A 24,800-nucleotide genomic window follows, 5' to 3' on the forward strand; every position below is an offset into this window, starting at 1 on the left:
AGTGACTAATTCACTAGTGATAATGCTGAGAAAAAGAAGTTTAATATGTATCTCACCAAATGATTACTCAAGAGACTTATGTCATCTGGAGAAAGAGAGGAGAGAGTGCTTATGTGAGGTTTAATGAATGACTATTTTTTGGCTGCTAACTATTAGTAGCCTACCTTTTCAGCAGAGTGCTAAGTCTTAACAGGTAAAGATGTTATGTAGGATAAGCCAGATATAACACGCAGGTGTAAAAGTATACACTACGGCTTTTTAAATTACATATTAAATATATATTTTTAAAATCCTTAAATGATTATCTGCTGAGGACAAAATTTTCCTCACTTTTTTAAATAAAAGAGTTTGATGTAGTATGTAAATAATGTTAAGGTTTCGCTGTGTACCATTCACTTCCCAGTCTATACCGTCCAGATACAGAAACCAAGCTGCCTGTTTTTAATTCATTGTTGTTGTGGTGTCACAAAAACAGCATATTTACAGATATGCCACTTACAGCAGTTCAGGGCCCACATTTAAGTTATAAGGAGTGTTTCAGCCTGGACTATTTTATTGAAGGAGGTGCAATACACTTCAGCCAATCAGAACAGAGCTCATTTACATATATTCCTAAACGCACAGCAACTGTCTTTAATTCTAATGGTTAAAGAGAAGGCAGAAAATGGCCCCTTTAAATATATTACAAACATTAAGATGTCTGTGTTTCTGTCTCTTCCAGGACCATGTTCCTGAGAGAGCAGTAGCAGAGTCTGGGTCAGTGCCTGTTCCAGTGCGAGTCCAGCGGTCAGAGGCAATGCTCAGCTCTCTGTTTATCTGTGGTAGGTGATTTGAGTCCGTCATTGTTGGAAGTTTATTTCGTAGAGCCACAGAGGCATGCCTTATTGCTGCCTGATGACAGCTGAACCGTGGACACTGGGCTTTGGGCTCTAAAAATAAACAGTGAGTCGGACGGCCCCATGTGTCACTCAGAATGGACTGGAGCATGGGGAGCTGGAACACCCAGCTTTCTAACCACAGGCTACTCTGCAGTGGAAAGAAAGAATACATCGGTCAGCTACCTTCCTCATTGAGTTAAAGCCCCTTTGACTCTCTCCAGGCCCATTCATTATATTGTTGAGGTTTTCGAATTTCACAGCTAATTTGTACTACATTTCTACTCCCTCTCCGCCAATTTAAAACACAGACTATCTGAGATTAACGGTACTTTCATATAAAAATAGATGTGGATGCATCATTAAGAAGATCAACAGTTTTCTGCAGTAAACCTGCTCCTTTCATCCACTGAACATTTGAGATGGATGGAGTTTGTCCACACTGATGAGGAACCAGAGCCATTTCCTCACACAGTGGAGACAAGGCTTTAGAAGAGGGTCTGCCCTCTCAGTCAGGGGCGAAGGCAAGAGCCAGACAAAAGCTTTCAGGAGCATGTGCAGTCCAGTCATTCAGCCTTAATCCCAACGTTCACACCACAGCCTCTCAGCCAGGTGTCCGGGGTTTCAAGAGCCCAAAAAAGCAGACTTATCTGAAATGACCAGGTCAGCCCATTCTCAATTAATGCTGAAGGGTCCCTACAGTTTTTGGTCATACGAAAGTCAAAGAGATATGGATGTGTGTGTGTGTGTGTGTGTGTTACGTCTTGTGCAGCTGTCTCAAGCACTGCCAGAAAAACAAAATCAGGCCTCTAATATAGGCTCTTAGAGTATTAAAGTGTTTTTGTTATGTCAGATTGGACCGGCCTTCAAAGGCTGGGCGTAGTCAAGCGTGTGACTGCGTTGTGCCAGACGCCACCAGCACTTCATATGAACTCGTCAAAAACACAGACTCCACACATTCATCACTTCCCCGTAACACTGTCCAAAATAATCATTATAACGCCACACTAATGTTTACCTCACATCGACCAAACAGCAAACTTTCACAACACCCGTTATTTCCCCTGCATTTTCACAACTGCCTCTCTAAAAACAGGGCATGTGCAAGCGTTTTACTTAAATGTAGCCATTTATTTCACTCCACTACAAAATTTATAGTCATTTGTGAACTATGATACAAATGAAATATACATAATATACAGCAAATACAATATGGATGTGGTAAAAATAGCTTACAGTGTAAATGGTCCACTCTTGTTTTGCATTCAATATCTAAATGTTACGAAATTAATGTTTTGTTTTTTTGCAGTTTAATATCTGACTGTACTCACTGTAGTTCATGCTGTAATATAGCTGATAATACTGATATGAAATATTCACTGATATGCAATAATTAATAGTGTATGGTTTAAGGTTGGAGCACTATCAGTCTTATAATTTTTTGCTCAGTGTTATTGTGGGATGACTTACTACATCAGGATGTTCAAAGGTCAATTTAAAAAAAAAGAAAACAACAACTTTGAAATCTTGCATGCATGAAATATCGTACATATTGAGGACACATCCTTTGGTGAGCCCGATAGAATGTTTTCTATTCAGCCAAACAGTAATATAAAGTAGTGTAAGAAAGCAGTTCCCCCTGACCCAACATGAAATGTCAGCTTCCTACAGGTTACATGTAAAAAACACAGGCAATACAGTAACCTTTAATAATCAAATAAAACCAGTCAGATTATCTTAAAACCTCTTTGTAGTGTACCACAACAGGCCTCATTGGTTCCTCCTCATGTACTAAAATGTCCTCTTTTCGCATCACTACAGACATGTCCAGTCACAGTCTCACTGATCAAAGTGCAGTGGTGCTTTTCTAGAGAATCCCCAGCTTTTGGCATGCATAACGTTCAGCCAACATGTGGGCTGGTTTTCCCACTAGATTTAACTCGGACCCAAACCAAAAAGAAGGTTTGATGGAGTACCCTCATTGATGGTGTGATTTAGGCCAAGACTACACATAACCTCTGTCTAGAAAACTGCCCCCTATTGCTTAAGACAAGCTTTGGAGAGCTACTGAGACACAGTACACCTGAAAAGCATTAATAAAGTAATCTGACATATTGCCAAGAAGTTCTCTTATCAGTGTGGCTAAGGCACTGATACAGTCAACAATCAATCAGTGTCACTTAATTCAGTCTTTTTCTATAGAGAACATGGAGGAGACTGGAAATCCGCATTACAAAAAAATATTATACATCAGTATCAATGTGACCAAACACATCTCTCAAGTGTGCAAATCTACTATGGAAGGGGAAAAACACAGTGCGTGTTTTTTTTGTTTGTTTTTTTCTGTATGAAACTGCGAAAATCCCAGCGAACCCAATCAGAAACTCATCAGACTCTGAGTCTGACTGAAGGCACCTCAAACCATAAGGGGATTGTGAAGTGGGTGACTACTGTATCAGTATCCTCCACATTTCATCTAACACCCACTCAAAGTGCAAATCAGACAACCATCACCAGAGAGCTACTGTGAGACTGAGTGAGAGAGCTCTCCTGTGTGGACAGTGCTTCAGGCTTTATTTCAGGTATTGACTCATTCACGTTTGTGAGGAGATGTTTATGCTGGACACCATCTTATGGATCTTTTCCTCATTCCTGAGGATGTTGGCCTTGATGGCACAAATCTTGTCCTGCTGGTCTTTGATGAGCTGCTCCAGTTCAGCCAGCTCAGCTTTCAGCGGCTCCACAGAGCTGTCCGTGATTCTGAAAGAGATGCATGACAGAATCTTTATGTCTCAGCATTGACAAGTGAATCTAATAAACAACAATAATAATAATAATAATAATAATAATAATAACAATAATAATAATAATAATACTGACAGAATACATTTTTTATTCTGTAATATAGGGACTAAAACTAAAGAAACACTATAGTTAATACTTATTTTCTTCAAGTATTAACTCCAGGCTTATTATTTAGTTATTAATCAAAGTTTATTTATCCTGTACTATGAATAATTCAGTAACTACTGTAAAACTAATAAGACTGAAGTTAAGAAGCAATCTGGTCTAAAAGGAGCATTTAATGTTGTTTGTCTAGTTAATTAATATTTTGCAGCACAGCATCACTCAGCCTCATCAATTTGACAGAATTCTCGATTTTCTTTTATGTTTTTGTCCATCAGTGTTCTCTCTACAATATCCAGCACGCAATGCATACGTATGTCATACAACCATTGAGAACCCCACCACAGCAATACTTAAATCTTGACTGGCAGCATAGACACTGATGGAGATGCAAATAAATACAGACATGCTAATTGACATTGTAGCAGTAACATTAGCTATCTTTCTTCTGCATTAGCCGATCAAATGTGGGAGAGCACATTTTGAACAGCCCACCCACAAGTATTCACCCCAAAGGGCCTATAGTGTTTGTGTAGTCCTTAATCCAGAAATGCTCACTCTAGAGATTGTGGAACCACTGTAAGAGGGAAATCAGAAAGTTCACAATAGATTTAGCAATGGTTACATTTTTAATTTTGTGCCATTTTATGCAAGTAAGGAACTCAACTTGGGACTCACTGAGGAGTCTATTTATAGGTTTTCATGGGTTTTTTGGGGGGGGGGTTTAATGTGGCACAACCAGAGCCTCTAACTTCATAAAAAAACTCAAGTTTATGGTATCATGAAAATGTCACTAAAGTATTGTGATATTATATTTTTGCTATATTGTTAAGTCCTAAACGTGCCCACCCCATGTTACCTCTGCTCCTGCTGCAGGGCCTGTGCATGCTCTTTGTTCTCCCGTCTCCAGCTCTGCAGCTCATTCTGCATGGAATCCATATCCTCCTGGATGTAGTCCATGATCTTGCCCAGAGGCAGGGCGCTGCGGCACACAGTCTGAATGGACGTGCGCAGGCGTTCAATCTCCCTGGCCACAAGCTCCCGCTCCTTCTTACGAGCTGCCTCCAACGCCGGGGTGTGATCCTGCAACACATCAGCATACAGGTTAGGGAGAGGTATAGAGAGGCAGAACCACAGGCAGATGTGACTGACTGGCATCAGGAAAAGCCTCACACATTTTTCAGACACACCTCACAGACCTTGCAGAAGGGAGCACTTCAAGTGAATTATACAAACGAGGTTAGAGGAATTCTATACCCAGCAGTAATGTATTAAAAAAAGAACAAGGGTGAAGTCTGCATTTAGCGGTTTAGGATTTCAAGGCTACAAATGTTTAGGTTTTCAAGGCAGGAATTATACAAACCTAGCAATGTATATAAAGATCAAACCCAAAGAGCCATGGGATCCATAATATGAGTGGTTAGTGAGGGCCTCCTCTGTACGGTATGTGGTTGGGGGGTCTTGCTCTGCCCCAGTCACCCCTCTGCCTGGCACACACACCAGCCATATATGTTTACTCAGCTGGAGCCACAGGCTGTGTGTGGCACTAGGCCAAACAAGCCTCACTCTCAGAGCCTGCCCACACACACACACACACACACACACACGTCTCATATGCACAATGGTCTTTAGGACATAACTCTAGGCCTAGTTTATTTAAGTAACAGAGTATGGTAGTGAAGTTATTTTACAACTGTATTCGGTAACAACTACTTCACTTTTAAGTTGAACCTCTCAGCTGATTTTTGCCATTTTAGCCAAAAACACTGTCAACTACCTTTATGGTGCTGAAACTTAATCTAAATCACAACACAACCCAACATCATCCTCTGCAAGAAAAACACACAGGTGACAAATAAGGTGTCTGCTTTGTGGGTTACATATGGACACAATATTACCAGCATTAGTATGAAATGCTTTCAATAAAGGCTGTTCTCTAATCATATGTCATGAAAATAGGTTTATTGTTACAGCTTTGAACAGTGTGCTAATTGTGGACAGATGCTTCAGAAACTGATCACTTTCCTTTAGGAAGTTCATAAAAAGGCTCACTTTTACCTGTGTCCTTTTTTCTTTTTTTTGGTCAGTGTGTTAGTACTGAAACGTCTGCTGGCCGTCAGCAAGGTGGGTGGCTCTGCTAGCCCCTAAACACCCCTGCTATACAAACACTGGCCAGAGTGTACAGCTCCACTGTTGGTGGAGCACGAAGGCCAGGCAGGATTTGGTCTGTTTGCTGTCCTCTTGCACCTCACCCCTTCTGCACAAAAACGCAAAAGAAGAAGAACAAGAAAAAGAAGAAGAAAAGCAGTGCTTTCCGTCTCTGTGGATATAAATCAGTCGTTTATAGGGGCCCTGTCGGCCTCTACAAGCCCAGCACACTCTTATTCTTCCCCTTCGTCGCCCAAATCCAAGAAAAATATTTGTTTTGAGTGAGGAGGCTGAGGGCAGGTTTTACCATTAGCTCAGACAGTGACAGAAGCAGGTCGACAGTACCGGCGCAGTGGGCCTACTGCAGGTGGCTTCTGTAGACAGTGGGTGCTGGCTGAAGGCCCTGGTGGCCTTTGCCTCCCCTCCTAACCTCACACCAGGGCAAGAGAGCAGGGCTGAAAGCCAGTTGCAGACCTGGTCAAAGCCAGAGTGCTCTGCACAGTGGAGTTGCAAGCCTAATTTGCTTAATGAGGAAATGCATATAAAATACATGATTTATGGAGTGCTGATGAGGAACGAAGGAGAGAGAGGGGTATAGGGCTCTTCAAAGAGCACTGTGACATGAAAAATAGCTCCATAGCATGAAACCTCTCAAAGGCTTACAAATTTTGCAAGAGTCACAAATGAAGGAAGCATCCGTCTTTGTGGATAAAATAGTAAACTGCATCCAAAACCATGACATCAGCTACAATTTAGGTAAGTTATATGGTGATTAATGAGCTTTGGCAACAGAACATCAACAGATTACAAAGTTAGCATAATTTGTTCTGACTTATTGACCAGAGAATTATGACCTCCTATGAATTCACTTTTTCTTAACACAAGCAGCATAGCCCAATAACATACTGATATGATCCCAACCAACAGTATTATACTGCATAGGCCTACCTGTAGACTCCTATCTTAGAGTTTTGCACACAGAGTCGCTATACTGGGCTCTGCTCCTGTTGTTTATGTTTCTCTTGCTGGTGTGAGACTTCATGGTGGGTCTCTGGGCTTCTGAGGGGAAAGATTAATTGTGCACTGCTCAGGGGTTTCCTCCATAAGGGAAACAGAGGCCCCATCCAGCTACATCATAAAAATAGCTGCATTGCAGTGGGGTGAGGAGAGGAGAGTCATGAGCACAGGATGTAGTGGGGTCAGTTTGTCCCCATGGGGGTCACTGCCCTGACCCAACCAAGGTCCAGAAGAACCACCACAGAAGCTAGCTCACAAACAAAGCTATTGTGCACCCAAAAATCCCTTCAGTATGAACCAGCCCCCCCAAGGGAATTATCAGAGCAGAGAGACAATTGAGCTTGAATGTTATCTGTTAATACAAACGTTATCAGCGAACTGTTGATTGAAATGAGAATTCACCCAAAGTTCCACCACCATAAGTCACTACCCTTATATGTCAGCAGTCTCTCTCTAGGAGGGCAACACATTTCCAGGAATGCTGGGGAGTCATTTCCTATATGTTTGCACAAAAAAGGTAGGTGTTTATGAAGATACAGGCCTAAAGAGATGACTATTTATTTTCCTGCCTATCCTACAGAGAATATGCTGGCCTTTCTCCTGTGTAGTACTCACTCAACAGCCATCCATTTGTGTGCCACAGGGTTTATTTATACGTTGCGAACCTTCATCAGGGCTAATTTGATGGTGTAAAAAAAGGGAGAAAAAATGCTTATGAAAACGCAGCTGCTGTGAGGGGCCAATTCTGTCTAAATAAAAAGACGTCCTGCATAAAGTATTTTATAATAATATACATGCATTCTGGGGGGTTTGGAAGAGGTCAGTCCTAAAATACACAGCACATTCTTCAGTCACACGCTGTGGTGAGATATGGTATACCTGAACTGAGATCTGACATTTATGCAACTTCAATTAAGTGATCATATTAAGACCATATTAAGTAAGAGGAAATTATGTTAAGATTTGGTAACTCTTCTGAGATGAAAAACAAGTTTATGTAAAATCTCCAGTGCGGTGCCAGTCAGAACCCAACCTTCATTTATTACATTTCCAGGCAATATAGCCTTTAAAAGCAAGTTTTTTTTTTTCAGTATCATGAAAAAAGCAAAAAATGTTTTTTTTTTATATTAAATATATTTATTTTTGCATCAGCTCTCTACATTTATTACAGTTTCCCTTCTATTTAGGAGACTTGCTTTCAGTTTTTTCAAAGAAATCTGCAATGATATTTTCTCAAAACTCCAAAGTTCAGCCTTAGATATTGGTTCCATTTTCTGCTTCTCAGGATCCAAGTGATCCCAAACACATTCAATGATGTTAAGTTCTGAACTCTGGGGATGTCCGTCGTTTGTTTAGTGAACACCAGCAGCTCCTTTGTTTGATGTGCAATTATTTTGTCTATTTTCTTATCTCAGTAAGGGCTTCTTGACAGCTACATGTCCTTTCAGACCCATAGTTTTGAGTTGTCTTCTCACAGTGGAAGGATGGACGGAAAAGTGATGCTTGATTTTGTCCTGTCTCTTCTTTGCACTGCAAAGTTTTTTGTTTTGGAGGGTCCCCTTATTTTCGTTTGACTTCCTTATATCTAATCACCTCAGAAATCTCCTGAAAAATTAATAACATATTTAATAGATGTTTGTAACAAAGCAAACTAATTTTGCACAGGAATGTACACTAAAAACTGTAAATGTTAATGCCAGTAAAGCTATGTAAGAAGTCTGAAAAAAAGAATAACTGGCCTTTTGCCTGTTGTCTGCCAACCTCTACTAGCTACTCTTAGCAAAACTAAAGCACTGGCTTGATCATCCTTTGCCATCTGGGCAATGTGCCTGTGGTGTTCACACAAATCATTCTGTAGCTTTTTTGGTCTGTTTTACAAATTAAAAAAAGAGTGAGTTATAAACAAACACTTCTTGAATGCATGTGAGAAATTTATGAGAGTATGCAGTCCTGTGCATTTGTGGTAGAGATCCTCAAACGTACCAAGGAAAAGGGCATACTTGTAGAATGAGTTATACGTGCTGAAACCCTATACCTGTCAGGGGGATAAGGAAGCTCAATATTTACATTTTTAACCCTGGATGTTACACTAAGATTACAGGAGAGCGCCGGCTTTATTAGGCTGAACCCTCACCCCTTTCAAGTCAGGAAGGAAGTCATTGCAGCTTGTTTTTCCATCCAGCTGACTAGGCAAGGGAAGCACGGAGCACTAGTTAACCTGCAGCCCTGTTTAGAGTGCGCAGTGGCCTGAAAGCCCGCACCCAGCTCATGGCCAATACTAATGGCAGGGCAGTCAGAGAACTGATGAGGCAGCATTAAGTGAATTAGGTGAGCGCTCTGTGTGCTGCTCGGATTCCACCCCAGAGCCGGTTCGCGTCTGATGGGGGAAATCTAATTTGATTATTTGGGAATGGAGGGAAATCCAGACTGATTATTTTGAAACGAAGAACACAGAGAGAGGAAGGGGGTGAGGGGCAGTGGGCTGCGGTTAGCAGGGTGCGAGTCCTCTCAGAGTGGCAGCAGGAATGGTTGTTTATGTTTAACATAGGCTGTCAAAAGTTTGGGCAGAGTCTTCTTTTGAAAACTTCTCTTTTTTATTTTTAAGAGAAAATGCTAGCACAACTGTTTTTTCTACGTATGATAAGTACACGCACACACACACACACATACATATTTTCTAAGCTGCTTATCCTTCTGGGCCACAGGGGGAGCTCCCAGCAGTCACTGGGCGGAAGGCAGAAGTATGATGAGCAGATATTGTCTAAATAATTATTTTCACAGGTTCCTTGTCCAAAAGTGCATATGCCACAAATGAAAGGTTTAAGTGCTGATAGGGTTTGGCATTATTTCCAAACTTGTCACTAAGACTAACACAAATACTTACACAAGATAAACCTGTTTAGTCTTTAATATATTATGTTTAATCAAAAGACATGATGTATCGCATTGCTGGAGGCCTGAGCATCCAGGCCAAGCAGAAAGCTGTGAACAGCAGAGTATCAGACTATGAAATACGCAGACACACAGCAAGTGTCTCTGTGTGCGAGCACACGTGGCTAAGGTCACGCTGAGGCTGAGAGTCAGGGGCTTTCTGCATGAGCTGCACCACCAAATATTGCATCCATCAGACGAGCAGCCAGACTCCAGCAGATGGGAGCGGAGTACATGCTCCAGGAAGGTGGACCACCCAGCACAGTGCAGGCCACTACGAGCAGGGTACAGACAAGAGCACCTCAAAACTGAATCACTGTCTAAATATTGACTATGGGAGCGCTCCCTGGCTCACAGAAAGCCAGCACAAGGACTGGAGAGCACTGGACAACGCACCACATCTGAATGGAAATCATACTCCAGTAGTTCTGAAAAATATATCTACTATAAAATATGGAAAGGCCAGTTTATTGTCACTACATGGGAAGGGAGAAAAGAAAACTACATTTATTGCCTGCTTGTGCCGTGGTGGAAGACTGGAACACATGGCCTCGAAAGAGTTGTTTTTTGTGGAATGGATTTTTACTGATCTTCGAAAACGAGAAATGCTTTGCTTGTGATTAAACTTTGGCCAGTGATAAATCGAGAACATATTGGTGCCGTTCTATTTTATTCTAATTTATTTTCCATTGATAGATATTCACAATGTCACAGGGCCACAAGGGAGAGAGGACTGAGCAGATTTAAGAGTGGAAATAAAAAAATGACGCTAAATGGGTCATAAAACAAAACAAATCACAAAATAGTTTTCAAGACTTTTGCTCACACTTTCCAAGCTAAGATCCTGAGATTACATAGTTTACCTAACTAAGCAGCTCACAACAGTTACACACAAAATATCTAGAAATTGTTACAGTGCGTTGCTCCTGTTGCTACAGTTTCAGTGAAAAATACTTCAGTGGGTCTGAGAGCACAATTACCTTGCTCCAGTCCATTTGCAAAGCTGCTTTCTTTAATAAATGGTTGACTCGCTGGCGAAGACTTTCAAATTAAAAACAGCAAAAATCATGTCCCTAAGGTATCATATTTACTGAAACCAGCACTGATTGTCTCAATGAGCAGATTTTGAAATGCACTTACTCACATTGGTGGAATGCTATTATGAAAAAACACACAGGGCCATGCTGTGTTAGCAGACTGACACAGCGCTGCCCTCTAGTGGAGAGTAATGAAGATAACACAGAATTTTTCTTTTCGAAGTTAAAAATGCAATACCTGATCTTTTGATTTTACAGATGAGGGTGATGATTCAAAATCCTTCTTGGTTTTTAGGATCTTCTTCACTAGCCCACCTATAATGACAGAAGATCAACGTATAAACTGGAGTAATCTTAAAAAAAATAAAAATGAATTAAAATAATTTTATGTGTAACTCATAGCTTGCGCACAGATCTTTTAACTCACCGTGCCTTTCATCACCTTGTAGTTCAACTGATGGCTCCTATATGAAGAAATTATTCAGTAAGAGCAAATAAATGTTCATGAAAATGTCAAAGACTATTATGATTGGTTTAAGTTCTAAGCTTACAGGCAAACATCAGTGCAGACATAAGAGAAGCCACACATAACTCAGCACTCCTTTCCTCCTACTGTGTTGCAGAGAGAAAGGCACTCACCATCTCCAACTCAGGCATGTCAGGTGGAGGTGGAACTGCTTCCTCTACCACAAACTGCCCATCTTCTTCCTCTTCATCTTCTGAGAGTCTTTTGCCCTCCACAATGACAGCAGAGTGAGGCTTGCCACTGCCCAACCTGAAGCACCACATGGGAAAATATTCACTGTTTTAGACTTTGTTGCTTCTGTTTATAAGCTTAAAGAAAGAGTTTAGCCAAAATGTAAACATAAGTAGTAAGAACTGAAAGCTAGCCATCTTAATTACAATGCTTAACCTACTCTTTAAAGAGTAGAAAAGTAGTACAAAGGCTGTGTCAAGTAATCCATCACTACATGGCTCAGATCTGGACAATGTTTTCTAGCTTTTTATTTATGAATAATGCCACTATAGGGACCATTAATCCTTTATTTGTAATAATATTTAGAAATGATTAAAATTTCTAAATAGTTAAAAATAATGTTGATCTTTCCAAGTTGAAGTTGAAGTTGAAGTTGAAGTTTCCAAGCCTCTTGGACTTTTATTATCTCTGGTGCCAGAACTGCCACTCTTATTTTTCCGTCATCGACAAACTGCAAGTATGAAAGTACCTCAAGGTACTCACCTCTCCACTGGGCCTCCGTCAGTGTAGCTCTCCTGCCTCTTCACTCGTGGAGGGGCTGGCCTCGCACTGCTAGGCCGCGGTATCCTCCTACTGCTGCTTCAGAAGCATGATATCATTATTACACCTCTTTTCAAGGCTCTAAACAACAATGTAGCTAGTTTTATCACTCTTTACTGAGTGTGTTTATGGGGAGGCTGACGTACAATTGAGATAAATAAGTGTCGAGAGACCAAGAGCAATTTTCCTGCATGCCGAGTGAAAGATATCAGCTGTGAAATGAAAGGCAAGCAGACACGCTGCTTTGAACTGTAGTCTGGCAGTACTTTGCAGTGAAAGTGAAGGATTTGCATCAATGAGTTACACTGCCAGGCAGCCTAAGAAGGCCGAAAGATACGTGGAACTGCCAAAAGCATTGCTATCTTTCTCACACATTCAAAACAGCTCATTTTCTCATTTTGTGCCCGTGTTGTGACTAAGGTGAAGTTAACTAAACATTCTGAGATGGAAAGTAACACAGATATAAGGTCATGAAAAGGGAAAGAAAGAAAGAAAGAAAGAAAGAAAGAAAGAAAGAAAGAAAGAAAGAAAGAAAGAAAGAAAGAAAGAACTATTAGCTAACCTGTGAGATGCATGGGATGGCACAATATCTGATGCGTCTCCATTTGCAAGGTGGACTTGTTTTTGGACTGAAGGGTTGTCACCCACTGAAACAAATGGAACAGACTACTATTCATTTCATTTTCAATACAGACCCGTTAATTCAACATCTTGAGAACGAGTTAAACATGCGTATCTGCTACCTTTCAGTGAAATAGAATGTAGTAAGTAAGGTAACAATTTCCATACAGTATCAAAAAAAAACAACAACTGAACATTATTAAAATTTTAACCTCAGTTGCTAATACTGTGTCTCTTTAGAGTGTCTCATTTATCATCTGACAGCGTTTATAATTAGCCTTCTGCATGCATTCTGTCATGGGACAGGATGGGGCTCATGCACACAATCATGCTCAAATGACTGGATCCTTTTTCTTTTTTTTTCTTGTTTTTTTTTTTTAGTCACTTATAAGTTCTATACCTCACAGGCACACAGCGGTGTAGACATAAGAGGAGCCAAACATAACTCAGCACTCCTAGTCTCCAACTCTAAAAGCTTGTTTTGCTAGAGGCTGGCACAGCAAACTTTTAAAAAATTCTGTTTGAAAACCTTTATATGAGCCAAACCAAGTCATGTATAGTAGTATATATCTACAGCTCTATATAATCAAGGCATTTTTAACTAAAATCAAATCTTGACATTAGACATTAAGGCACTTCATAAGTCCACTGTATTGGGAGCAGTGGCTACTTACTTCCATCACTGTCTGATTCATCTGAGAGAGAGAGAGAGAGAGAGAGAGAGAGAGAGAGAGAGAGAGAGAGAGAGAGAGAGAGCTATAATATTAATTTTGATGTAGTGCAAATGTCTGTTAAAAACATTTTACATAACCAAATGAAAGTGCCTGGAATGCTTTATGTTGTCCAAGACTAGCAGGTTACCTGGGGCTCCTGCTTTGGGCCAACGTCGCTGTCCCTTGGCAGATGAAGGCCTGGGTATTCTGGCAGGAGACTCTGGCTGGGCACAAAGACAGGAGGAGTTAGTCATTTTATCACAGAGCCAAGAGCCCTTTAACACTACATGATCTATGAACTCTTACTCATCATACCTTTCCCATACATACGCTGTGATTTAGAACGATATTCAAATGTCTTTGTGAATTTTCCAACTATTTTGTTCCAAGCACCAAAATGCAACACACTCAAATAAATGTGTTTCAAAAGAGAATCTGCAGTAACTACCTGGTTCTGCAAAGCCTCTGTTGGCTATGTGATAAAGAGAAAAAACACAAGAGTTCAGTGCAGGGGACTGTTTATGCAACAAAAGTCTAACATAAGGAGAAAACATGCATTTATGAACTCCTCATTTACTCAAAGCTACAACACAATGTCTAAACACATAAGCAATCTACTTAAGGAAAAATTGCCCAGCCCATACAATCTGTTAGACTTCTACTATAGACTGCCAAAAGAAGAGGAGGACAATTGAAATACCTCATTAGCTTTTGCCTCAAGCACCTGTTAGGAATGACAAGGCACACAGAGTTACGCAAATCTCACATCTCTTTGCCCTTTTTCACCAAACCCTGAAGCTCTGTTCATTAGCATACTACTCGCTATATAGCACATATAAAGGAAGGCCAAATAAAGCACACCATGTCCTTCATTTATTCCGTTCAGTAGGGGAAAAAAAAAAAACATTGCTATGCATCAACTAATAAGCTTCCACCACCAAAGCCATCTGTTCCCACCTGCCCCACATTAATGAGAAATAAATGAAACTTGATTTGAAAGACACTATAGCAAGCAGCCACTCAAACATGACAGAGCAAATGCTAGTGTACCTCTTCTAGCTCATCTCCTTCACTCTTGACGATTAAAGAGACAAAGACATGATTACAAATGTGTCACACATTCCAGCTGAAAGTCAGTGCTCTTACACTAACGTCAGACTTCACAGTGGACTTGTATCTATCTACAGAAGGACACAACAGTGCTCTGACAAACAGAGCTAAAACATATACTGGCAACTGTCATTGGGCAAGATTCATTTAGTATAATAGGCGTATCACATGACTGTCACCCATTCAAACACTTAAATTTTATTTTGGCCCATACAAAAAATGGGCCAAGCTCAAAATCGCAAACCATTACGTTTTTAATGACGTTACGTTTTTATCAACAACACATCGTTAGTCAGTAAATTACCAAACACATAAAGTAACTTAATATAGGATAGTTTTTCCCTTTTATTTCTTTAAATGTTGAAGTTTTATGGGTAAATGTGCAGATAGTCTTTTACAGCAATAAAAGTCAAGATTATTCCACTCAGCATTTAACTTAATGGGTTCAAACAGTTGAAAAAAATAATCCAAGCTAATTTGTGTTCAATGTAAGACCAAATATTTTCTGTAATTTTTGGGATGCTGATCAAGCTAAAACCATTAGTAAAAATGGGCTTGGTCCGTTTTTGCACAGTACTGTACATACACACATATGCATACATATATATTCACACACAGATCATTCTACTGAATGTGTGCAAAGAGTTCAAAACAAAGTTTGGATTTAAAACCTAGACATTGGACTAAAATTCTTTTGATTTGCATGACCTTAAACTTTAATTATGTTTTGTGTACTAAACCAAATGAATGAACATTCCATTTTGTCACTAACAAAGCAATCATAACACTAGAGAAACTTTGCCAAATGTTTTCGAGCCATGTTCTAATTCTGAGCTAGCAAACACAGCTTGCTACACACGATCACCAGGCCATGAGAGACAGGCATGCTCACTTCCTGGTCTGAAACTCAGGGATGTGGCTGAAATTAGGGTCTGTGTTTTTAAAATCTTTTTTTTTTTTTTAATGGAAAAATATGGAAGCATTTTTTCAAGTTGAAATTTAGGGTTACAGTTTGGGTCAGGTACCCCCCAAAAGAAAGTAGCATAGATCAGTACCCTGTATTTATTTAGTATATTAGCATTTCAATTAATACCTTGGATTTAAACAGATCATAACATAATCCTTGGAAATATTTAAGGTACTGAATTTTTTCATGTTTTTTTTTTCTTCTTAAATATGGGGCCACAGCTTGAACTAATTAGGTAGAATAGTAAGTGTGACATACAGGTATTTGACTTGACCACACCAAAAATGTGGAGAACTCACCTCCTCAGCTTTATGGTTTTTAATGGGCTCCTCTGGGTGTGGTCTTTGCCTACTGAGCTCCTCAGCTGGTCTGGCCTGTAGAAACACAACATGATGGTACTGAACACACAGAGAAGCCAACAGAAATGTGACAATACACAAAATTGATGTTTTAGCATCGCAATCCAAATGTTTTTGATACAGTAGTGAAAAAGAAATGCCAACATGAATTGCTTCTATTTTTCCAGTTACAGTGTAGTAAGGGTTTTTTTCTCTTTACTTTTGTTGTTGTCTCTCTTATTTTAATAGGAGAGTGGAAATCATGTTACTTTATATCAGTAATTCTGATTTTACAAATCTTTTTTATATTACTTCATATAAAATAAAATCATACCATGTTCAATTTACTATCAGGCAACCTCCATATAAAAAAACTGAATATTAATATGGATCCTTACTAGTCAAAGAGATCACCAACCTTTTTATCCGTTTTCTCCTTTGGCCTCTCCTCTAACTCTTTTGGGCGTTCTCGTTCCTTTTCCCGCTCTTTGTCTCTGTCCCTTCGCTTTTCCCGCTCACGGTCTCTATCTTTGTCCCGCTCTCGCTCCCTTTCTTTGTGTGAATCTCGTTCTTTGTTTTTCTCCCTCTCTTTATCTCGTTCTCTCTCCTTATTTCTGTCTCTATCTTTGTCCCGCTCCCTCTCTCTGGCCTTGTCTTTGTCCCGATCACGACTCTTGTCTTTATCCCGGTCCTTTGTCCTGTCTCTCTCTCGACCCTTTTCCGACCTTTCACCATCTCTGTGTCGGTCTTTCTCAGTCCTCTTGCTCTCTGGGTCCTTCGAATGGTCTGAATCCTTCTGCTCTCGGCTCAAGCTGCTCTCTTTAATCTCTCTCTTCTCCTGCACAATGTTGAAACAAACAACAAGCTTTTCTGTGTCACTAAAATGATCAGTGCAGAATGGCAACAGTGCAAAAAAATGACATTATATATTATAAATTATAGTTTTTCTGCCATAGATGAAGGTAGGTTCTTGTCAATTATCTCTGAAAAACTACACAAAGAGAACAGTGTATGTATGAGGACAATCATCTGAATAACATTTCTTCTGTGGTATTCCTTTCTATAATTTATGTTACAGCTGCTGACTAAAACATTGTGCGTAATCTGTTGTTTATGAGAATCACTCTTTGTGAAGTCTATGCATGTTTATCTGTTACACAATAATGAAGATATCAGATATCTCAGTGCCCACTCTGTCTGTGCAATCCTAAGTGTGACATGTGGAAGTATGTCTGACCTCTCTCTCTGTGTGGCGCTCTCGGCCCTCTCGGTTCTCCTTGCCCTGGGACCTGGAGGTGCTGGCCTTCCCCTTCAGATCCAGTTTGTCTCCGGCCAAGACACGCCTCACCGCCTCATCACTGGAGAGCTGCATCAGGAACAGATGAATCAATAAATAACACAGCTTACTTCTATAGCACAGAGGTAAAGCCCTCCAGCTGGATGAAGGTCCCATAGGCACTACAGATAGCTCCACTTACTGGTCAAATATGTAAATGATGTTCTAACCAATCGAAGCATGTGTTAGGTCACAACAATATTCAAGTAGTTAGCATTTTCTTCCCAAAATTTCAAGCTCCTTGACTTTATGGTAAAGGCGGTACTGTGGCAAACTTAATGCACATTTGCTAAAGGCACTTTGCAAGGCATAGGCAGGGAAATGCTTACAATGTTAACTTGGTCAGAGCCCACCACACGTAAAATGTGGAATTAAAATTAGCCATAAACAGCAAAATCCAAGAGCCAATCATCTCAGTGAGGCCTAATATGTTGGAATGGGGCCTTTTATTGAAGAAATATAATACATTTTATAACATTTGTAATTACAAAGCTATTAGGCACACAAAATTGCATTATGTGAATCCAGTTTCATGTCCTCAAGGGAAATGATGTCTGAGGTATACTTGCTTACATCACTGGAAAATTGTGTAGCAGATGCTTTACAGCACATACGTTTACTTTTTAAGCTGAATAATGCTAATAAGCAGAAATGCATTCTTTTTGTTTGACATGCCAACTCTCCAAATGCAGACACTTTATAGCACAGTAAGTTAATAATCAAATGATGTTCATAAAGAAGTTAGCTGCTGGTTTAGCTGTATGGCTTAACCAGTAGACAACTACTGACTTGTACTTTCACAACAATCAGTGTGCTCAAGCTTTCAGTGCAGCCACTATTATAATGACAGTAGGGTACCACTAGTGTGAGGTTTAAACAGAGTTGGCCTTTGGGAATGCTTAGCAATGTACATAAACTATATTTACATGCTTATGTGGTAATTAAAAAGAAGGTATATGGTAAGTGAAAGATACATCTAAATGTCACAAATAACTAAATATGAATTGTTTTGCCACAGAAGAAAATGTATGCTGGTGTTGGTGAACTTACTAATGCCCCTAATCCCATATTCCTTGCCCTCCTAGAACCTCAAGAGACCAATTACAGTCCAGATAAGCATTAACATTCTCAAGACTACAGGCATGAGTGCCATTCCTACTACTGATCGGCCAGTAAGATGTCACATTTACAGTTCTACTGAAAATGGTCTTCTCAATCACTTAGATCTTTCAGTGGCTTTTCAGACAGGGCTGACCTTGTTAAGGCAGCACTTGGCGATGGCTTGGAGCAGCTCGTTAGTCTTCTCTGGTTCATGGCCAGCAACTATTCGTGCAGGCTTTGCAGATAGGGGCTCCCCGCTCACCAGCATCACCACATCAATGGCCTTCTGAAGGAATGCTATCTTTGAGTCTTTATCCTACAAGGCAAAGAGGGGAAAAAACATGTTTCCATTACCTTAGCACTTATTAGAGATTATCTGATTCGGTCATATTGACCTATTTGACATATTTGTATTACTAATATCAATGTAATTAAAATATATGTATCATCCCTAACAGAAGCTTTAATTATGTGTTCCCTGCACTTAATTCTCCTGAGTTTAATTTAAATGGTTGATAGATTATGATGCAGTGCAATCGTCCATGTTCCCATTATGGGCTAATTATAATTCAGCCAGCTGGTAATGAGCTTCCACAGGCAGTAGACAATATTAATCATAATTCATTATTTCTTACCAAATGTAGCAGAGTTCATAGTTCAATAGTATTTGATCTGGTTTATTCATAGGTTAGTATATAAAGCAAAACTGTCTAATTAAATCTAAGCATTATCAAAGATATCTCTAACTAACAGACAGTTCACTCTCAAGCAGAAGCTCTTCAGTCTCATGTTGGAATGGAGAGGGAGAGGAAGAGAGAGAGAGACAGGGAGAGGGAGAGGAAGAGAGAGAGAGCATCCATTATGTATGCTGTAGCATCAAAGGACACGGCTACTTCTATACTCCATGGTTGTCTGAAAGGGGATCAGGTGTGAACATTTTAGCCAGTGCTTTATCTCTCTTTAGCTCTCTATTTTCTAGTTTCTCTCATCCGTCATAGAAAGGTACTGAGAGTTGTGTTTCTCTTTACAGGTCACAGCGATAGGGATCTGTGTTCAGCTAGTTAGTGGCATTAAGCTTTCAAATTTGGAAAGGCTTTTCACACTTCCTGCCTGATTGAGTCACTGACTTCTAGCATGCTCATTAAATTGAGAAACTCAAGTTACATTTGGAAAGGTCATCAAACTGAACGGTCAAATGGGACTTTGACACTGCAGCATGGGTCACTGAAATGCTGTCAAAGAAGTACCAATCTCTTATTGAGAGATCACAAAATAAGAGGATTCACCTATTCATATTATCAAAGCTCCAGGCAGGAACACCCAATACTGCCCCTCATCAGTCTGAGTATTGTGTGTGTGTGTGTGTGTGTGTGTGTGTGTGTGTGTGTGTGTGTGTGTGTGTGTGTGTGTGTATGTGTGTGTGTGTGTATATATATATATATATATATATATATATATATATATATATATATGCTGGCTTTTGAACTTTGTGCTGATAACAATCCGGACAGTCCTTTTCTTCTGTGGAGTCCTTTTCTTCTTCTCCTTCGGAGGACACGACATCCATAATTTCCAAAAACAATTTGAAATGTGGACTCGTCAGACCACAGGACACTTTTCCACTTTGCGTCAGTCCATCTCAGATGAGCTCGGGCCCAGAGAAGCCGGCGGCGTTTCTGGGTGTTGTTGATATATGGCTTTCGCTTTTCATGGCAGAGTTTTAACTTGCACTTGTAGACGGAGCGACGAACTGTGTTCACTGACAGTGGTTTTCTGAAGTGTTCCTAAGCCCATGTGATAATATCCATTACAGAATGATGTCGATTTTTAATGCAGTGCCGCCTGAGGGATCAAAGGTCACGCATTCAATGTTGTTTTTCTGCCTTGCCGCTTACTTGCAGAGATTTCTCCAGAATCTCTGAAAGGTTTGATGATATTATGGACTGTAGAAGATGAAATCCCTAAATTCCTTGCAATTGCACATTGAGAAACATTGTTCTTAAACTGTTGGACTACTTGCTCACACAGTTGTTCACAAAGTGGTGAACCTCGCCCCATCCTTGCTTATGAATGACTGAGCCTTTCAGGGATGCTCCCTTTATACCCAATCATGACACTCACCTGTTTCCAATTAAGCTGTTCACCTGTGGAATGTTCCAAACAGGTGTTTTTTGAGATTTCCTCAACTTTCCAAGTCTTTTGTTGCCCCTGTCCCAATTTCTTTGGAACGTGTTGCAGGTATCAAATTCAAAATGAGTGAATATTTGCAAAAAACAATTAAGTTTATCCGTTTGAACATATCTTGTCTTTGTAGTGTATTCAATTGAATATAGGTTGAGAAGGATTTGCAAATCATCATATTCTGTTTTTATTTATGTTTTACACAACGTCCCAAATTCATTGGAATTGGGGTTGTATATAGTAGCACCCTGCTACCGGCTAATTCAGCCATGGACACGCAGAACGTGTGGCCATGTGGAGCTGTGAGTGCGGAGTACCACAGTTAACACCATGTAGCGGTGAGAGAGACTTAACTGCTGCTTGGACATTATAGATGTTGCAATGTTTCTTATGATATGCTGTGCTGAGCTGTGGAGCTGGTTAGCAAAATTGGGATTTATCATGTATGAGAATATGTGACTGCTGATGACCTGCTCTCTTCCTAGCTGTTTTGGCAGTGCTATGCAGCAGGTCCCTCCCTCTGTTGTGTAAATAAAAGAGCACTTGTTCGAAGTGCTATATTTCCTGTCGTCTTCTACATCAAAGCCACAGTATTGTTACATAACAGTTCTGATGCCACAATCTGTTCGTTGAGGATATTTAGGAATATCACAAATATCAGCACATTTTAAATCACAATAACTGCATCATTCCACTGAGTTTCTACTTTAGCACATACAAAACACAGAGAACTTTCAGAACCTTCCGTATTTAACCTTCTGAACCTGTTGTTCCTTCTGAACTTGTTGGTCAGCAGCTTTGATGGCAGAACAAAGTACTGGGACTGGCAAATAATGAAAAAACTGAGAGGAACCTGATATTATGAAAGTTTTGTGGGTCTAACTAAACACAAAGGCTCCTACTTTTGTGGTGGAATGAAATGCCAATATTAAAGCACATTTGATACAATGCTCAGGCTTCTTTGCTTTAATTTTTTCTTTATTTTGCAAATTTATATAACATCATAAGTGTGTTGTCATGCAGTAACATCAACTGTGATGTTATGCATGATAACACACTCCCTCTTATATTAAATTGCTTAAAAACGCAATAATTAACCCTAGAGATGAAACAGTTAAAGGCTTGAGCAATTTTGAACAAACCCATTTATGATCAAAACAACCACAGAACACTTATCGGGATCTCAGTGTGAGGCGCTACATTCATTTTTTTTGCTCAAATCTGTTTTTGGTGGTTCACATTTGTGATTGTAGATCACCTATATCTGTCTTTAGTAAAATGTGCCCTCTACCCTGAAATGACTTACATGCACACATCCTAATCAACAGTGAGTGTTCACATGCACTTAATAATCCACTCACAATTGGATTTTTGCAGTTATCCGATTACCCAAATGGTCATGTAAACACCATACTCCAATTTCTTAGAGCAGAGTAAAATCTAGAAATCGAATTAAGAAATTCGATAAAGAGAGCTGGATTTTAGCTCAGTAATCAGATTTCTCAGTGCAGACAACAACAAAACACTTTTGGAGTGATGCTGAAACCAACTACATGCTTGACAAAATTAAGGATTTAAATATTCTCCATCATCTACTAGATGATATATGCTCATATTTTCAGGGAAAGTAGTGCAATGTTTAAAAAAAAAAAAAAAAACAGCATGAAGTTTTACATTGCGGTTATGTCATTTCTTATTCTGTGAGTTTATTGGCCAGAAATCTGATTATTGTCTGACTCCTGTAGACCCAGAGTTTCCCCATTATTACTCAATGCATGTAAACGCGCTGATCGTATTACTGACAAAATCTGATTTTATGCAGTTATCAGATTATTAAGTGCATGTAAGCACAGTCATTGTCACGTGAATGATCAATATGCATCATGAACAACAGCATCAACAAATGAACAAATTAGCAGCTTAAGCCTTTATCACAAAGATAATTAGCTCTGTACAGCTCTCAGGTGTTCATGATTAGGAGAGGAGGTGAAAAAAGGTCAGTTGCTTTAAAACTTCAAGGTAGCCACTGCTGCTACACCGCAAACATTCCTAAACATTCCATTGCTACATTTCCTTCGGGATCAATAAAGTGTCTGTCTGTCTGTCTAACATGGGGGAATGACCTCAATATGTACATGCACAATAAAAATTCCAATCTGACTGTTCTAATTAATCTTATTTGAAACGATCAGATTTGTGCATTCACACAACATCGGAAAACATCAGATTTGTATCACATTAAAGAGGAATTCCAGCAATTTTGAATAATCTCCTCTTTGCAATATAAATAAAATCATTCAGAGGGGTTCGATGTAAAATGGTTCAATTTCACCATGTGTCGCCATGTCTACAACAAATATATAGTCATTGTATTTACTATCCAAAACACCAATAAACCTACTGGTCTTCTGAGTTTTATAAGCAATGCTGATGACACCCTGCATAACCCCTCCTCCATAAATGGATTAAAATCAATGGATTCATAAGATGTTTAGGCCAAATTTTTATCACAAAACTACTGTGAAACAATGCCTCAGACATCAGCCAGCATATTCATATCCATTTTGTGTAATAACTTTCTGTGAGGGAGCTTTTAATCTCTTCAGACATCTGGATCCACCACTGTGAACAATTCTAACTCTGAACAGGGCATCTTTCACCAAACCACTCCGAACGACTTTGTTTACATCATAATCATTTAACTATGTAGATAATTTGAAATATTGGCATAGAGTTCCCCTATAAGGCAAATCTTTGGATCTGTGCCACTTCCGAGGCCTTTCCTAACTATTACATCATCATCTTATTTAAGTGGACCACAATTATATTCCACAGCAATAAACATAATGTGAATTGGGTGCCTTTAACAGATGAGTTGAGGCAAATACATGTAAATAAGACAGGAAATACATTTATTGAGAAACATCATGGATCTTAAGAAAACAACAAATTCTGACTGGTGCTATAACACCATTAGAGGGCAGCAATGAGTAATGTTTGTCTATTTGAGCATAAGCATGCTCCATGTATGCTGTTTGCTCTAATATATCTGTTGCGAGGCAAGGTTATGAAGTGCAGTTTAAAAGGCTCACCTTTACATTGTCTGACTTCATCTCTGCTTCTCCATAAAGACCTTTCATGAAGCCTGTGGTGCGAATTACCTGAACAGAAAGCAATACTGAAAATTAATTGACGCCATTTAAATCCACTGCTTTTCTACAATTATTTAAAGGGCAGTTCAGTTCACATGTTTGAACTGAAGCAGCAAAACAAATACACAAATAATCAGCCCAGCGGAGTCTAGCATGACAGTGAAGGCCTGCATCAATAATGCATATAACCAGAGTTGAAAGCTGATCTTAAGCACAGAATGAAAGAAAGCTTAGAGGAAAAACTAATTCCAGCACACATAATGCCGAGACGTAGGTAATGTTCTGGAGTGCAGACTGAATGCAGCCAAACTGTCTATAGTGAAGATGATGATGCAGCTCACATGGAGGTGCCACAGGTGAAAGGACTGAGTGCCCTTTCCAGGGATGTCTTAACCAACGTGAGTGGTATGTCTGATGTAGAGTTATGCTTCCGTCCTCCCATACACTTTGTGCCAGCTTGGCTAATCTTGGCAGAGCTTTTAGTATCTAAAACTATCTCTGGATTTAGGCAGAAAGAGCCACCAAACTACCTACCTCGGCCTTTACAGCTCTCCAACGTTATGTATTGCTATGACTAATACTAGTCTCTTTTATAGGTCACAGAGGTATACTGAAGTGGGCAATATGGCAAAAGGTCATATCTCCATATTTCAAGATTTTTTAATGAAACATTATGTCACAATATTTTACAGAACACACAAAGTGAGCCTACATTTTGAAAATAAAAATTATGCATTCACTTATCTATATTCAACATTTTCAACACTGTGCTGCACCAAATCCAGTTAAAAGGACTAATTTTACACTCTTTGTAATCAAACATGCAGTTGGAAGGGGTTTTTAAGTACTACAGATATATATGATATGCTCAGAAAAGCATACTGTAACATATTGTGATTTATCATGATAACCATAAATATACTTATATTGGCCAACTCTAGACACTATACATACAAACATATCCAGACATCTTTTTAAATAAGTGCTGCTTTAAGGTGCACCCATTGCTGACATGCCATTCAAAGCTATTCATCCAACATTAGCTCTTGACCTCACTAACGCAATTGAG

General features: G+C 39.6%; 1 protein-coding gene across 4 annotated transcripts in view; it reads right to left on the bottom strand.

Annotated features, from left to right (window-relative positions):
* Positions 1-1,985: 1,985 nt before the first annotated feature.
* traf3ip1 (TNF receptor-associated factor 3 interacting protein 1) overlaps positions 1,986-24,800 on the bottom strand; it is a 23,874-nt gene continuing 1,059 nt past the window's right edge. Inside the window, exons 2-18 of one of the 4 annotated variants that reach the window (XM_017691605.2) lie at positions 23,672-23,740; positions 18,553-18,714; positions 17,199-17,327; positions 16,380-16,799; positions 15,923-15,997; positions 14,597-14,620; positions 14,247-14,270; positions 13,995-14,018; positions 13,695-13,770; positions 13,508-13,528; positions 12,775-12,859; positions 12,156-12,248; positions 11,555-11,690; positions 11,343-11,379; positions 11,154-11,230; positions 4,642-4,865; positions 1,986-3,635 (exon numbers count right to left, since the gene is read on the bottom strand). In XM_017691605.2, the coding sequence (XP_017547094.2) occupies positions 3,470-3,635; positions 4,642-4,865; positions 11,154-11,230; positions 11,343-11,379; positions 11,555-11,690; positions 12,156-12,248; positions 12,775-12,859; positions 13,508-13,528; positions 13,695-13,770; positions 13,995-14,018; positions 14,247-14,270; positions 14,597-14,620; positions 15,923-15,997; positions 16,380-16,799; positions 17,199-17,327; positions 18,553-18,714; positions 23,672-23,740 (1,842 nt within the window). In that variant the 3' untranslated portion in view covers positions 1,986-3,469. Of the gene's footprint in view, positions 3,636-4,641; positions 4,866-11,153; positions 11,231-11,342; positions 11,380-11,554; positions 11,691-12,155; positions 12,252-12,774; positions 12,860-13,507; positions 13,529-13,694; positions 13,771-13,994; positions 14,019-14,246; positions 14,271-14,596; positions 14,621-15,922; positions 15,998-16,379; positions 16,800-17,198; positions 17,328-18,552; positions 18,715-23,671; positions 23,741-24,800 lie in introns of all 4 variants that reach the window. The other 3 variants (XM_017691604.2, XM_017691606.2, XM_017691607.2) reach the window with 3 other exon arrangements.

This window comes from Pygocentrus nattereri, chromosome 6 (genome assembly GCF_015220715.1).
Source record: "Pygocentrus nattereri isolate fPygNat1 chromosome 6, fPygNat1.pri, whole genome shotgun sequence".
NCBI lineage: Eukaryota > Metazoa > Chordata > Actinopteri > Characiformes > Serrasalmidae > Pygocentrus > Pygocentrus nattereri.